General features: G+C 38.1%; 2 protein-coding genes across 2 annotated transcripts; both read right to left on the bottom strand.

Moving 5' to 3' along the window:
- Positions 1-522: 522 nt before the first annotated feature.
- b3gnt2l (UDP-GlcNAc:betaGal beta-1,3-N-acetylglucosaminyltransferase 2, like) lies at positions 523-2,840 on the bottom strand. The gene has a single exon (XM_034701478.1). It carries the CDS (start codon positions 2,771-2,773, stop codon positions 1,463-1,465), a length of 1,311 nt encoding a protein of 436 aa, XP_034557369.1. The 5' UTR covers positions 2,774-2,840; the 3' UTR covers positions 523-1,462.
- A 4,542-nt stretch (positions 2,841-7,382) lies between these two features.
- napab (N-ethylmaleimide-sensitive factor attachment protein, alpha b) lies at positions 7,383-15,043 on the bottom strand. Its single transcript, XM_034701162.1, has 11 exons — positions 14,801-15,043; positions 14,102-14,181; positions 13,897-14,013; positions 11,740-11,786; positions 11,537-11,614; positions 11,346-11,401; positions 11,094-11,178; positions 10,907-11,011; positions 9,666-9,734; positions 9,198-9,248; positions 7,383-8,617 (listed from the first exon to the last, which is right to left on the bottom strand). The coding sequence occupies exons 1-11, from the start codon at positions 14,896-14,898 to the stop codon at positions 8,516-8,518; spliced, it is 888 nt and encodes a 295-aa protein (XP_034557053.1). The 5' UTR covers positions 14,899-15,043; the 3' UTR covers positions 7,383-8,515.
- Positions 15,044-16,838: the final 1,795 nt, after the last annotated feature.

The raw sequence follows: 16,838 nt of genomic DNA, 5'->3' as shown, positions 1-16,838 counted from the left end.
CCCATGACATAATTTACTTTAGCTATGGTACACTATTGTAAAACAATTAATTTGGGAAATTAACTTAAACAGCTATAATGACAAATTTAGAGCAGGAGAATTTAACACTACATTGAGGACCTGGTTGGAAAAAGATGTTGCATCCTAATAACCACAAGATTTATGAACAGTTTCTATCCAAAAGCCGTCACCACACTGAACTCTGAACTGAAAACACACACCCTAAATAAAATACAGCAACAATGTGTAATAACTATGTGAATAACCATGTGTAATATGGACTCTCTTATTCTTTATATCCTTTTTTAACTGCATACGTGTAGGGTTTAATGGTATGTTATGGGTGAGTGTGTGTGAATGTGTACTTATTCATTATCTGTTTAGATTCTATTTTTAGATTTATGATTGAGCCCAGTCTTGAGTGCACCTTCATTTCATTGTATGTTTTGTACAATGACAATCAAGAATCTTGAAGTTTCCAAGAATTAAAAAACACACATGACCCTACAAACCAGGATTTATTCAGATATTTACAAAAAATTATTATAACAAAAGAATTTAAACAAATGAGGTTACTACTTGTACTTGTTCATGCTTACAGCAATGTTATCCCAAAGAGCTCATCATTGCCTGTTAAAGCCAAATGGGACAGAGGAGGTGTGGTATGATATGTGGAAAACACACCAAACAACGACACAGTCACTGAGAAGGAGAGAATTCATGTGGAAGAATCAAATCAGATGATTTATCACACCCAGACCAAACTACACGCACCTTTTCTGGAAATGCAAGAAAATACAACCTCCCTGATATTCAATCTGCTTTCAGTGAAGTGTTGGGTTTTGTCATTCTGAGACCTTGTTTTGCTTTATGCCTTGGATATTTGGAAGGAGCTGTGCATGCAGGAGACCAATACCTGGTCAAAGTCCTCCTCGTGGCTTTGAAGGAGGCCGTTATTAAGAGATGGCTTAAGACTGAAGCAGCAAGTAAAAAACAAAGACATAGAGGATAGATTTATGATGAAGAACCTCACAGAAAGGTTGAAAATGAAGGAAGGATAGTGAATAAAAAGGCTGGGAAACAAGGTTAATAGATAATGGGGCTTAAGAATAAAGAAGACTTCTCAGTCCTACAGGCTCTGTTCATTTTCAAGTTCTTTGTAAACCACCTATGACACCTTTTCTACATTTAATTCATTCATTTTTCTATTTTTAATTGGAATTACTTAAACCAAACTAACTTTACTCCTTAATTGGGGGATTTAAGTTGTGTGCTGTATTCCTTTGGCATCAATATTTGTGATTAAAGGCAAAATTAAATTGAAATTAAAAAACATATTGGTTCAGAAGCAGATTGTAAAAACCTAGGATCATGATTCCTCCTGCTACATCATTTTAAACTGTACAGACGTACAGCACACACGTGGCTGCAGTCACCGTCCGCTCTCTTTTCCCCCTCGTGTTCAACAATTCAACAAAGGGTTGTTGATGCCCCTCCAAAGTTTCTGTAACTGCTGTGGGGAGCGTCCGTGAGTCAAAGTAAGACCTTTATGAACACACAGATTCTCTCGATTCTCCCATTTGATGTCGAAGGTGTGAAAGCCTGGGTGTCTCTCTGGAGAAACTCCAATAGCCATAAAGCAAAACCCTGTGTAGACGTCATCGATGGGGTAGAAGGGGATGACGCGTGAAACTGAATAAAGAGGTTCCAGCAACGCTCCAGAAATAAGAAATCCACCTCCCCCAACATACGCAGGATAAGTGCTGTCATAGAAGCTCACAGGGACGAAGTACTTGCTTTTAGAGTCCCTGATTGGTCTTGCTGTGTCTAAGACATGTCCACTATACAACTTTGAGGCTTTGGATGAATCCAGAGACTGCAGGTAGCTTAGTAACAGAGGTGTGTTGACAAATACATCATCATCCCCGCTGAAAACAAAGGTGACGTGTGGACAGTATTTCAGCGACCACTCCAGGAACATGCTCATTTTGAGCGTCAGGTTGAAGAAGGAATCATGGAAGTCCCACTGCAGGATGTCCCCAAAGTGCTTTGCTTCAAATGACAGCAGTGAGCTGAGGTCAGGGTCATCCTTTTGGAGGCTCCCCATGAGGAACACTGTGCGCACTCTAATCCCACTCTCATTCTTTATCCCCTCCTGACCCCAGGTCTCCCGCACCGCCTGCCTCCGCTCAAAGTGAGCAGGCCTTGATTTGATGGCAAACAGCAGTAATTTATTATCTTCTTTGTCCCCACTGGCAGGGAAGCACTTTTTGGGTTGATTGATCAGGACTGGTGGAGTCCTACAGTCCATGCTCTCCAGAAAGTCCTGGAAAAGGAGCGTGTATGAGTCAAAGTCATGCACGTTGGTTTTCAGAAGCTCTTTGTTTGTCACCCTGCAGCTGGACCAATCAGAGACATGTCTGAAGGGGTTTTCTCCCTTGCTCAAGTTCTTGAGTGCTGAATGCAGAAGGCGGTTCCAGTACGCTCCACTTTGAGGTACGAGCTGTTTAATGCTGTCAGACACAGTTACATTTCGTAGTTTGAGTTGAGGCACAGTGGTGCTCTCCTGGACCTGGACCTGGAGGCTTGGGAGCTCCGTGTGGTCCTCTGTCACAGCCTTGTGACTGGAGCTCGTCTCAAGGTTTAGGGTGGAGTAGAAAAATATGAGGAATACAGTGATACAGACAGTCATAGTTGAGAAGGTTTGTATGTGCCTCATGGGTTGAAGGTAAGAAGAACAAGCTGTGTGAGGCGTGCTGTGTTGCTCCTTCATCCCTCCTGGGACCTGGTGTGGTTTTGTCTATAGGTTACACAGACCCTGACTGTAGGTGACCTATGGGATGTACCTGCAAATGATAAAATACACATGTGACAACACATAAAATATGAACTTCAACACATTACAGACTTAGAGCTGAGTAACAATCTATCATAAACTTCATTTTAAAAGTAGAGCGGATAGAGGCAGCATGTTTATTGCAACAAGACAATAATGAACATGAATTTAAATGTTTGATTCTGTTAGGTAAGGCTGTCTTAAGATTATCATGCTCTGCTGTTTTACACATTACCATCGTATTTAAAAGTGAAAGACAAGTAACCTGCTCTGTCAACATTTAAATGTTTGATTCAGGTCAGATTGCGTGCATTAACTGGGTTGTTAGAATATGCAAATCCTGAACCCTGCAGTCATTTTCATTAAAATGTATTTTCAACTTATTTTCAATATCTGTTACTTCTTTTAAATGAATAATGGGACCTGTTGACTGACTGAGCTTTAGGTGTGTCTGAAGAAAATGTAGCCTGCAGCGGTATCAGTGGGATAGCCTACTGTTGAAACAGACTCTTGTCCCAAGGGTTTAATTAGCAGCAAACAGGCTTTGTGCAAATAACAAAGGTGTTTTCATAAATGGGATCTGTCTGACTCATTTGCATAACTGTAAATTTCCAACCAACAGTGGCTTATGACGGCAAGATCCAAACATATATGTAGAAAAACATATATATATATATATATATATATATATATATATATATATATATATACTCACCCTAATTTAAAGGCAGTCAATCAAAATAACATGATCCAGTGTAGAAAATGGACGTTTTGAAATTGGCCTCAAACTGTTAAAACCAGAGGGGTTGATGTTTCTTTAAAAGAGGATGTAACACAGCATGTGTGAAAAATAAATTTTATATATATATATATATATATATATATATATATATATATATATATAATTCACACTTACATGCAAAATACATTTTTCACACATGCTGTGTTACATCCTCTTTTAAAGAAACATCAACCCCTCTGGTTTTAACAGTTTGAGGCCAATTTCAAAACGTCCATTTTCTACACTGGATCATGTTATTTTGATTGACTGCCTTTAAATTAGGGTGAGTATCAGGGACACAGCACTTAGCTGGTTTTATTCTTATTCAATAGAATTAACCTTTGCAGTCATCACAGGCAGTTACTCCTCCTCAACATTAAACATTAGGGGGAACCACAAAGTTCAGGTCTGAAATAATTCAGCGACACAAAGTCTCCTTTCATTGCTATGCAGACGACACACAGATATATCTCCCTATGAGATATGAGGAACTGTAAGCCAATTATGTAAACTGTTGGATGCCACAAAGCTTTCTACAGCTCATGATTTATTTCATAATCAGAAATAAAAACTGTTAATCTTAATAACCCCATCTGCCATCAACTCCTTTGCACAGTCCTGTTACTTCCAATTACGCACCATCTCCAAACTCAAACTAATACTTTCTCAATCAGACCTTGAAAATAATTGTTTAAGAATGAATTTTAAGATCACTTTTAAAGCACGTTCGGGTCTGGCTTCAAGCTACATATCAGAACTGCTGTCTCCTTATGAGCCAGCCTGCAGCCTTAAGTCCTCAGGTGGAAACCTCCTGGTGGTTCCAGAGTTGGGGTAAGAATTGCTTTGATTTGATTTCCCTATTGCCTCTTATCTTTATTTTTTCTTATCCATCTGACCTGATTTATTAACACCCCTTTAACCTTTTATTGCTATTCATTCATTGAACTTTTATTTTTTTGAATATTTTATTTTGCTTTTCAAATTTAAACACATGGACAGAAAATAGACTTATATAGAGGACATAAAGGAAGAGAAGGAAGCCTACCCTATGAGAAGAGTTAATATTACAGACAGAATACAGACAGTAGGTAGTTCCAGAATAACGATTAAAATCAATAGAAAAAAAGAGTAATAATAATAAAAATAATAAAACAAAAATTATAATTACAAAAACTGACCAGACAGAAATTAATCTTCAAGACATTTTCAATACAATTTTGTTACACAATGGCACAGTCATAATGTGAGATGGCAGGTTTTCCATGTAGTCCATTCATTGAACTTTAAGAGCTTTGATTAGTGCTTTTATTGTCTTCTTCCTGTCATCATCATAAGTTGAGCCTGTATTTAAGCTTTTTAATTCTTATATCTGCTTTGTTATTCATAATTTCTTTGATGCCTTTTTCCCTTTTTTGCCATCTTTATTTATTCTATTGTTCTTAGAGCTTATATCTCTTTTTGTATCTCGTTTGTCTACATCATTTGGTCTCGAGTCTTGATGCCCACGTTGGCTGGATTTTTTTTGTTAGAGGTATTTTCTGCTGTTGGGTTCTTGCGTTGTTTGGACTATTTTATAGTTCAATTTTTTAAAAATGTTTTTTTGTTTTCTGTCAAAGCACTGTATAATATGGAAGCCCGTTTCCGCCAGTTTAAAAAAAAATTAAAATTAAAAAGAAAAAAATATTTTTTTAGGAAAAGTAAAAAAAAAAAAAAAAGTTAGGTCATAATAATGAGATAGGTCTAAATGGGCTTCACTGTGTGTTGCGCCGCAGCTACAGTCTGAAAGGGCTGAGACAAAGCTTTGCAGACCTTAAAGCTGGGGTTGGTAATCAGATTTAGATCCACTTTCTGTCATACTGGTTAAAATGATCTTTATGTCCTGATGGCAATCATTACATGATGTGTTCCTAAAAAAGAGCGAAAAAAAGCTGCTATCTACAGCCGGAGTAAACCTGGGAAAACACCAACCAATCACCGTTTTTTGGCTCCCCAAATCCATTCTGCCCTCCGCGCACATTTCCCCGTCTCCTGCCTCTACTTCCCCTGGCTCTATTTACTGCCCCTCTCGCTCGTCCTCGGGCCTGTCCCCTCTGACCTGATGAGGTGCTTTGCTCAGGACTGTAGTCCGGATCAGAGTCTAAAAAGCTCTCACCAACAAGCAGAATAATTAATGACGTTCAGTAAGTCCTACAGAAAATATATATTTATTGTAGCGTCCGTCCGGACGCTGTAGGGATGACGAGCCGATTCGTGAACACGTTGAGTTTTAATAACCGGTCACTGTCGGCCGTGATCACGCCAACCAACAAAACAACAATCAATGTTTGAATGAATGAACAACTTCTCCTCTCCTCTCTCCCACTCACACTCTCTACACCTCTCCTGATGCCTTCACTGACCGTCAACACTGTAGGAATTAAGAACATCTACACTGAACATGTTTAACAAACAGTAGATCTGTTACAGTATTATCTGTGTTATAACTTAACTCCTGATATCGTGTCACTGGTACAACTGGATAATGCTAGCATGATAGTTGTGAGTACTAACAGCGGCCATGTTTGTTTGAGTTTTTAACTTTCACTATGATAATGTTTTGGTGAGGACCGGTTTTGAATTAGTCACCATCATATGGTCAAGAATCAGCGGCGCTCGTTTTGGAGGAGCTCCGAGGGATGGGTTAGACGGAGTCATGTGGAAAAGCTACATTCCAATTCATGCTGGTTTTCCGAGACTACCAACCCTAGCTTTAATCCCTTCATAGACTTTCAGTTGCAAACGTTTGGCAAGCAACACAGCTACAGGGTAGAACTGTGTGCGCATAACAGTTTCAGACGGCGTGTGTATGTCAGTCGTGGGCCAAACTATGTATGGCATATAGAGATGGATATGATAAATTAAAGCCCTATGGAATATGCATCAGTGGTTGCATTGATGGTTTCTCAAGAAAAATGATATAGCTAGAAGCATTGCAGGTTATTTTATTGATGCTGTAACTGAAAACAATGGATGCCCTCAAAAAGGTTATTTCATGATTTGTGATCCACATCTAAAGTAGTCTTCAATGATGATATCCATTAAGGTCTGCAGAGCTTTGTCTCAGCCGCTTCAAACTGTAGCTGCGGCGCAACACACATGGAAGCCCATTTAGACCTATGTCATAATTATGACTTAGTATCTCATTATTCTGACTTTTTTTTTTTAATTATTATTACTTTTCCATTTTTTTATTTTTTTTTACTTTTTCCTATATATATATATATATATATATATATATATATATATATATATATATATATATATATAAACGGGCTTCCATAGTATTATGTCCTCGTTTTTAAAGGTGTATATAATTATAAAGTTCGAGTTATAATTCTAATTTCAATAGGACTAGTAATTTCAATAGGACTAGTAATTTCAATAGGACTAGTAATTTAATTTTTCATAACCTTTCACAACAACAAAAAATCACACAGTTACAAAGACTTATGTAACCTGTACTAAGGTGAACACTTACCGAGTCCAACATTAACTCCCTCCGAGCAAAAGATTGAAGCAGGAGAATAAATAAGTTTCCAGGAGCCCTCAGATCCTCCAACAGGTGAGCATATAATGTAACCACATCCTTTAGTTCTCATCCCCACATTCTCCTTCTCCATTCAGCTGAGGCAGCCTGAGAGTGAATGAAGGTGTATGCAGGTGCTTTAGATGAGAGGAGGGTTTAGCACGGCAGAGCAGGCAGACTGTGGGAGGCCACGCCCAGGATGCTGTGGTGTGAGACAGCTTTATTCAAACGTTTGACAGCAAATACCACAAATGTACAAATCATTTAAGACTATTTGACAACATCATGAGGGTACATGAACACAGTGTTCAGATCAGTAAAGCTCCTTTTCTTTTTCTTTTTTTAAATCTTTGATGTATTGCATCTCGTGCAGGCTTTTTAAAACAATGTACATTTTAAATGCCTGGGTAGTTACAACATGAAGAGGCAAACCAGACAACCACAAAAACATACATGAGAGAAAAAAAACAAAAAAAAAATTCAATGCAGAGGAAAATGGCTGCTCCAGTTTCTCATCCACACCAATCCATGTAACTGTTCACTCAGGTGATTGTTTTCTTTCACCTTCATTTGAGGAATAAAAGCACTTTAAACAGAAATGACAAGAAAAGAAAAAAAATCAGCTAATTCATTGAAACATTTGTAAAGTGTCAATTTTTTCAGATTCAATTCTAGCTCTTTGCGTCCTGAGAAAATTTGCATTATAAGGCAGTGGGGGTATTTCCCGCAGAATAAGCTCAGAGACGGTCAGCCTCTCTGCAGGTGAGACGAAGCGCTGATTAATTAGAGGTGCCCTGATATGACCTACAGTATACTTACAGTACACTCGAGCACTGAAAACAACTAAACGCCAATGAGAGTGCTTCAATGGCATTTTGGTTGGTGTAGTTTATTAGACACACACTCTGAAAAATAGATTTTGTAGATTAAAGTGTTAGTAAGATTGCATCCTCTCATCCAAATAACAAAAAGAATATCAAATAAAACCTTCATTATATAGAAGAGTGCTGGTTTCATTCTTATTGCAGCCCATCAGGAATATTCTAACTTATATTGGGCAATCATAGCAAGAGATAACTTATATACTTTACGCACTCAGGAAAGTAGTGTTCAAGACCATAATTGGGTAAGAATGAGTTTAACAGATTGAAAAGGCAAGGAGGAGGAGGAGGAATACTGCAGATGGTAGGAACAAAACACAGCATCTGTGAAAGAGTAAAGGGGCTAATGATCAAAGAGTTAAAATGGCTACTAGAATGTAAGTGATAGGCTCAAGGCAAAGAGAAGGATGCAAATCGCTTGTTGTGAGCTTGAGGGTGAGCAGGGAGGGAAGTCAGCGGAGGTCGCTCTCGTCGTCCTGTATGGTTTTCTTGATGCGGAGGAGCATGGTCGTGAGCCACTGGTCCAACCGAGAGATGGTGTCGAATTCCTTCACCTGAGAAAGAAGAGGAAAGTAATTCAAAGATGACCTTTAACCGAATGTTTGAACATTTACAAAGAAAGATAATCCATTTTTACAATAAAACATGGAACAAATATTGCAAAACTATTTGATGTAAAGGCACTCCAAACATACAATGAAACAAGAATGAATGAATCTATGAACAGTAATTACTGTAGAGGCTTTAAAGCTAAAGAAGCCAACATGTTTGGATCACTGAAGGTCTTTGGTAGAGCCAAATTTTCATTTACTGATTCAGCATAGAAATCTTGCTTCTCACATTCTCAGTCTGGCAGTAAAACCGCGCAACCCATGGAAATGGGAGACTTGGCAGGAAGTGCATTATTGCTAACTGTTAACCACAGGAAGCTGTCATTGTATTACAGGATGCAGTGAGATTTAGATTACTAGTCCTTGTTGGGACATTCACACAGATAAAACACCATGATAGATGATGGGTGTCAGGGTTGACAAAGACCAACACTGATAAAAACACATGTTGTTCTGGAAGTTATTTCTTCCTCCTTGTTAGATTTCATATTCTGGGTGCCTGAATCTGCAAAAGGAGACTCACCGAATCAGTATAGGCTTCCACGTTCTGTTCTTCATAGGCATCTAGAAGTTTCTGGAGAGGCAATTGTTTTTTTTAATAATTCTGTACATCAGCTGCAGCAGGACAGAAAAATACAACACACATACACTGACCATAAGTCTGTCAGCAATACACAATCATTACCTCGACATTTTCAAACAACAGCTTGGTTTTCTAAATCGCAACAGAGTTTTTATGGGTAAGAAACATTTTGAATGAGGCTATTACAATCCCACTGTTTGTTCTTCTGATTACAAGCAAGTAAATAAACCATCTGTCATCGGCAGAGCTGTAATGGATATAGCGTAAGGCCACATCAGGAAACAGGAAGTACAAATTGACCAGTTGAACAGGATGTCCTTATACGTCCTTTGCCTCTGTATGTGTATAGGATTAGGTCAGTTTATTTTCATCCAACACTTTTGGAGTTGTGATCAAATAAAGGCCTACCTTCAACAGCTTGCATTCTCGAGCGTCTGAAAAAGCTGGAAACATTTCTTCATACTTCCCAACAGCAAGCTGGGAGACAAGAGGACAAATGTTAAAGGTGACATATCATGCAAAATTGACTTTTTAATGGTTCTCTACCTGAAATATGTTTCCCTGTCTACGAACCCCCTGAGAATGAAAAAAATCCATTCTGCCCCTGTTTTGATTTCTACACCTTTCTGTAAATGTGTGTGAAACGAGCCGTTTCAGACTACCGTGTTTTTGTTACGTAACAACAATATCCGGTCTGTCACGGAGTCAGAGCTCGGAGCTTGTTCAGCCCATAGACTGTATAAAATAATACTGAATCCCCTCCTCCGTTTTTCATTACCTGCACAAATGTGTGCTAACAAGGAGCTTAGGAGGGAGGCATGCTAGTTGTAGGCTGTCTTAATAAACACAAAGGTCGGTTTTACTCCCCACGTCTGCAGATTTGAAGATCTAGTGGATGATTTTTATGTATCATGGATAAGTGCTAGCACTAGTTAGCATAGCTACATAGCTACATGTCATAGCTGTAGCTGTGTACCAAGACACACGTCTACATACTGACAAATAAAACAACAAGAAACACAGAATCTGTGATCATTCCTCCAGACAAGGTCCCGCTGCCTTTCTGGCAGAGGTCAGTTTTACTCCCCACGTCTGCAGATTTGAAGATCTAGTGGATGATTTTTATTTGTCATGGATAAGTGCTAGCGCTAGTTAGCATAGCCACATAGCTACATGTTCGTAGCTGTGTACCAAGACACACGTCGACTTACTGATAAATAGAACAACAAGAAACACTAAATCTGTGACCAATCCTTCAGAAAGGTCCTGCTACAGGCGCCTCTCCGTCAGGATCAGATTCTTGATCAGATTCAGAGGGTTGAAGTAACGTGATCTCTGAGCAGCCGTGTATATTCAGCCAACATGTAAACATTAGATCAACGTGCTGGAGAGCCGAGGCACATCCACTTCCTGAGGGGGCGTGGTCAGAGGGAAAACAGAGTGTTCTGAGGAGGACTGAATAAGAGGGCTTTTCAGGCAGACCAAAATCTGATTTCAAAGTGTTTTTTTGAGCATAAACTATAAAGACATGTTTTGGGGACCTCTTACACCAATATATATTGATGAAAAAAGCGTGATATGTCACCTTTAAGACCGAGGCTTGTGTCAGACTTGCTGATCATGGACACCATTATAATATTAAAGCTTACTTTCGCATTCAGCATGTCAACACAAAAGTGACAGAGCGCTGCTTTGAAGAAGTGATCCTTGGCACTGTATTTCAGGAGCGTACTGTCCATCGCATGGGTTCCAACCTGAAATCACAACCCATAATTCAGTTTGTTATTTCAGCCCGTGGAGTGACTGAAAGCATCGGGACAGAAAGATTTATCACACCTGTTCGTAGATCTCGATCGCTTTTGGATACTGCTCCAGCTGAGCTGCGTAGGTTGCTACTTTCAGAAGGCACTTGTTTGCTGAACTGAAAAGATATTTGTAAAAAGCCTCTCAGTTACATGCATTCCCACGAATGAGCAGTGAAACACAGCAGCATGATTCATAAACAAAGATGCAAAATTAAAAGAAAAACATCTATTACAAAGAAAATAAAGAGAAATAATATTTTGCCAATTTAAAAAAAAGCTTCACCTGGTGGATTCTTCTCCTTTGTAATAATCTGCAGCCTGTTCGTAATGAGCAATGGCCTGGAAGGTAAATTAAAAAACAATTTAATAACACATCATTTTAAAATCAACATTCATTAGCAGTCAAATTAAAACAAAGTCATCACTGGGATTAAAATATTGAGTATTTTATGAGACACAGATGTTTCAACTGACCTTGTCAATGTCCACCAGCTCTGTCTCGTATATTTCTGCGATGGTGATGTGATGTTTGGCTGCGATGGTGAAGCGCCCCTAACAAACAGAAGATATGAGAGGATTAATCAACATGGGAAGTTCTTATGTTTGATAAGTAAATTCAGATACACTTAAATAGGTTTTTTTAGCAAATGCTATGATGTTATTACAAAGAGACTCACCATATCAGTGTATATCTCAATAGCTCGATTTAAGCAGTTTATGGCCTCTGAAGAAAGAAATAACAACATTCAGGCGAAGTCACATATTAAAAAAAAAACACAAGTCATGAGTCAGCACCACCAAGTTTTAGCAGGTTACTAAACAGACTTAGATAAAGGCTGATGTGTCCTTATAACAAACCAGACCACCAGGATATTGACATTTTCTGTGAGGTTCCTCTACTGTCTGTCACCAGGTGAGTGTTTAACAAAGGATTTAACATCACACACACACAGAGGGCTTTTGTTTAGTTTCCCAGAAAAGATTCAAAGTAACAAACACAAAGACAGTGAGATGGGATTTTTCACAGCTCCACCCAAGTTATGTTTCTAATGTCTAATTGACATGACTGGCATCATTATTACAAGGAGTAATGAAAAGATTGCACCTGTCTGTGTTACATAACAGCACACTATCTGGTACAACATGTTTACTATTACACACACAATATATATAACTCAAAGAAGGCAGACAGGGAACAATACACCAAACACACACAGCCCGGCGCTCTGTGTGTTTAGGGAGCAGATGACGGCTTTCAGAGGATCAGTCTAACGACAAACAATGAAGTCCCATCTCTTGTTCAGCCCCTCAGAACTAAACTGAACTTCATGAGGCAAACAACCACCCGTCAAAAACCCTTCTGCTAGCTTGCACTTTCTCTCGCTCTGTACTGCATTACAAGTTGCCTTGCTGTGCTTGTTGTAAAGGATGTTCTGTTTGATCACAAGTTTGTTAAGTAATGACGGTTTGGTCTCAGCTGAAGTTATGTACAATGATCACTTCACATTTCACAGATACATGACTGAGGAGAGAGTGAGCAGAAGAGTCTTTGGACAGTCTGTCCTTTACACACCCTAACAAACATTTACTGTGTCACATGGTGTCATTTTAAATATATGCACACTACCAGTTAAAAGTTTGGACACACCTTCTCATTCAAGGTTTTTATTTATTTTAAATTTTTGAAACATTGTAGATTAATACTGAAGACATCAAAACTATGAAATAATCTGGTTTTGCCATAATCTGGATTACAACAGTAGTCAAATAGGGCTATCCATTGTGTGCTAACCCTACCTCTGAACAACACAACTGATGGTCTCAAACATATTAAGAAGGCAAGTCATTCTACAAGTTAACTCTTGACAAGGCTCATGTTCATTAGAAACCATTCCAGGAGACCACTTCATGAAGCAGACTGAGAGAATACCAAGAGTGTGCAAAGCTGTCATGAAGGAAAAAGAGGACTACTTTACAGAATCTAAAATATTAAACATATTCTGCTTTGTTTAACACTTTTTGTTCATTAAATAATTCCATATATGTTCTTTCATAATTTGGATGTCTTCAGTATTAATCTACAGTGTTTACAAAAATTAAAATAAATAAAAACCATTGAATGAGAAGGTGTTTTGAAACTTTTGACTGGTAGTGTATATTATAAATAAGCGCAGGTTTCTCCAGCATTATGATGAGTGTCAGGCTTTTGGGATACCCACAGGGTGGGTGCACATTTTTAAAATTCAAATTTCTGACTTTTTAAGACCCAAACAAAGAAACATCTACATGCTTTGTGCACAGTAGAATAAATGGCAATTAACACAGGTTTGTGTAGTCATTGTCATGTGAACAAGCCACAATAAAGACTAATATAAAGTCACATAAAGCTGACTACACAGTGTAGATTTCATGAAGAATTCAATCATGTATTAGGGCGAGTGCTGTTTCAAAAGACCTTTAAAGAAAAAATAAGACTTTTTCTGATATTCAATGACCTTTATGAAAAGAAGAATAATTTTCAAGGCTTTTAAATGACCCGTAAGATTCTTCAAAATGTTCCTGAGATTAAAAATATGTGATCCCTGGGGTGGTTCATTCATTATTTATTTTTCTTTGGTGTAAACAGTCACTTGCCCACAGTTCCATGTTCTACCTGCACAGTGTCCAGAGCTGTGAGCGGTGCTGTTAAAGGACTTTGTCTAAAAGACCTTCATAAAATAAGAGGACACTGTGATTTACAGTCCCAGTGCACAAGGTAAGGCAGCTTGTAAAAAGAGCGTTGCTCGTGAGCACCAGGAGCTATATATCCCAAGGTCGTGGTGAGTAATTATTACCTTGTGGATCTGCTTTTTTGAAGGCGTTTCCAGCATCTATGAAATTAGTCGCTGCATCATGTTTGCTCTGCATCTGGAGGTGAAGATGAGCCGCCTGGGAGAATGCATTCCCTGCAGCTGAAAGGATAAAGGTTCATGTCAGGTGACTTACAGGTACAAACAAAGGGAGGGCATTCATTACACACATAATGAAAATGATTCTTACCACACCAATTTTTGGCCATTTTGTACATGTTGGCTGCCCTCACGTACATGTCGCAGGCCTCTTCATTCTTGGAGGACCCCCTTTAAGACACCACATGTGATTAGTTGAGCAAAACTAGTCCAGATAATAACTTGGTGATACAGAAGATATAAAAAGTCCATAATAGTATTGGGCAACAAATTCAGCAGGAGTAAACAAATGTGATGGACATGTGGTGTGCCCCTCATTTGTCCAGTAGATGGCGCTGAAGCAGCAACATTCCTGCTGATATTTGTTATACTTGCATTGTTATTGTTGTTTATTTAAAGTGTAAAATAATTAGTCTTGATAGCAGTTTAATCACAGGGTGAAAAATAGCCACCCTGTTTCAGGTAATAGCAGAAACCAGCCTCACAAAAAGCTGTAATTTGCTGTTTTTCACATGCTGTTTTTCCAGCTGTGTGATCAGCTGTGATCTGAAAAGAGATAAAGCTGCATTTACAGCTGAACTGCAGCCTTGTCCACATCGAAATAGCATTCATAACAACAACTCAACTATAAATAGGTAGCAGTGCAGCATTTAAACTCTTATTTAGGGTGTATTTTTGTCCTGATTTCAGTTTCGGATGGTAGCAGAAGTCACCTAAACACCTTCCGCGTAGTTGGCCGTTAGCTAGCTTGACATGAATTAGCTCATCGTTAGCTAACCGACATACTCACCCAAACATGGATCCAAAAAACGAGTTCGACGACCTCACTTTCTTGTCTGCCTCAGCCACTAGAGCTGTTGCCTCCTTATCTTTCCCGCTGTTGTCCATTTTCGAGTCGCTGTTCTGATTTCGAGGAGGAATGAGGAAATAAAAAAAGTCAACAAACTTGCTAACCAGTGCTAGCTAGCAGCAGAGGGTTCAGTTTGTCACGTCATCAGCCGCAAAGCAAACTGTCACCTCTGTCACGTGACACATGAACATTGGATACTGTACTGCTGCGTTCAGGTGTTCCTCGTACACTCTAATATCCATCTTCTTCACTGCAAGCGTTCTCAGTCGACAAATATCAACAATCACGGTAGTTGCAGTTAACGAAAAACGAACAAAATAACAGAAAGTAAATTGCAAAAATAATTCGTCAGGTGAAAAAAATAAGCACTTTTCTAAATGTAACCAACTGATATTAAATTGTGTTTGGGAAAACCGATAAACCCGAACACACCATTTAAATGTGTCGCTTGTGGATATATGTGGTTGTTTATCTCTTGTATTTCAATACATTATTTATTTATTTATTTATTTATTTATTTATTTTCTGAGTTTTTATTTCAAACATGTCAAAAAATATTAACAATTACAAATAAACAACCCCCCCCCCCCCCCCCCCCCCAAAAAAAGCAAACGTTACGAACAATGCAAAAAAATATATATGAATTTTGTAACATGTCCGAAAAGGAGTGGGAAGAAGTAAGACTTACTAAATCCCACCCCTTCTCCGCAACCAACCAGCAATCAACAATAAAGAAAGTCTCTCTTCACATCCAAACACATACAACAGTCATCCATTTCCAAAGATTGTCTATACACACATACATCCAAACATCCAAACATCCAAACATACATACATACATACATACATACATACATACATACATACATACATACATACATACATACATACATACATACCTACCTACTTACCTACCTACCTACCTACCTACCTACCTACCTACCTACATACATACATACAGGTATACATACAAAAACATACACTTGTAATTTTACATAAGTCTATTACACCCACATACCTGTAAACAGTTACTTACACATCAAGGTAATGATACAAGTAATCCATTACCCAGTGATTATCACACCCCTTCTTCAGTCCTGTACTTTGTGAAAATCATGTCCTTATACATAAATTTAAAATAGCTTAAGGTAAGGCACTGCTTATTTAAATAGTGTGATGTTTTAAGCTTTTACAACACAATACTGTTTTTTTTCTGGTGCTCTTGAGTAAAGGTAATCACCACTGTGCCATATTACAAAAATAAAAATAATAAAAAAGACTAAAACATGTAGTAACTGAACTAAAACTATGAAGAAAAAGTAAATTAAAGAGCCAGCATAAAATAAACTGGACTGGAGTTGAAAACAAAGAAAATAATAATAATCAAACTGTAATAAAAGCTGATTAAAAAAAAATCTATGATCTCCAAATCAACTACATGTGAATTTGTTTCAATGTTGATTTATTGGGGGATTGGAGACAGGACTGTTGCAAGTTATTGATTTTTAATTTACTCATTAAAGGTGACATAAGTTTTATGAAAAAGTATCCATTTTATAGAATGCCTACAAGTACAAGCTCTTATTATGAATCTTGTGCAGCTTTTGTTATTTCCGATTCTTATCACAAGGTATAAGATAACATATCGTAAGATGATATACAGTGTAGGGCTCATATGTAAGGAAGTCAAACAGAAAGGATGCCCTTGCATAACAACATTAGACTGTTTTAGATTTATGACATTCATCTATATTATAAATTACATCTTATTTTTGGCCATAAGAGATCTACAGGATATTATGCAACATATGCCTACCACTCAGCTTAAATATTTAATTAAAACTTGAAAATAACGTACTGAACTGTGACCTAAACACAGTCACTTTGGGTGCCCCCTGCCTGAAGATTTCCCCTTAGCATATATCAGTCTTTGCATAATTTGACAGTAGAACTTTGGAGACACAATCTTCTAAACAAA

This window comes from Notolabrus celidotus, chromosome 14 (genome assembly GCF_009762535.1).
Source record: "Notolabrus celidotus isolate fNotCel1 chromosome 14, fNotCel1.pri, whole genome shotgun sequence".
In the NCBI taxonomy this organism is placed as follows: domain Eukaryota; kingdom Metazoa; phylum Chordata; class Actinopteri; order Labriformes; family Labridae; genus Notolabrus; species Notolabrus celidotus.
This window is presented reverse-complemented; position numbering and strand designations above follow the sequence as displayed.

Excerpts from the sequence above, each read along its gene's own strand:
- napab (XM_034701162.1), bottom strand. The coding sequence starts at position 14,898 with ATGGACAACAGCGGGAAAGATAAGGAGGCAACAGCTCTAGTGGCTGAG. Across the intron at positions 14,182-14,800 it reads TTTTTTGGATCCATGTTTGG|GGGGTCCTCCAAGAATGAAG; the intron begins GTGAGTATGTCG and ends GGTGTCTTAAAG. Across the intron at positions 11,402-11,536 it reads AGCTGGTGGACATTGACAAG|GCCATTGCTCATTACGAACA; the intron begins GTCAGTTGAAAC and ends TTTACCTTCCAG.
- b3gnt2l (XM_034701478.1), bottom strand. The coding sequence starts at position 2,773 with ATGAAGGAGCAACACAGCACGCCTCACACAGCTTGTTCTTCTTACCTT.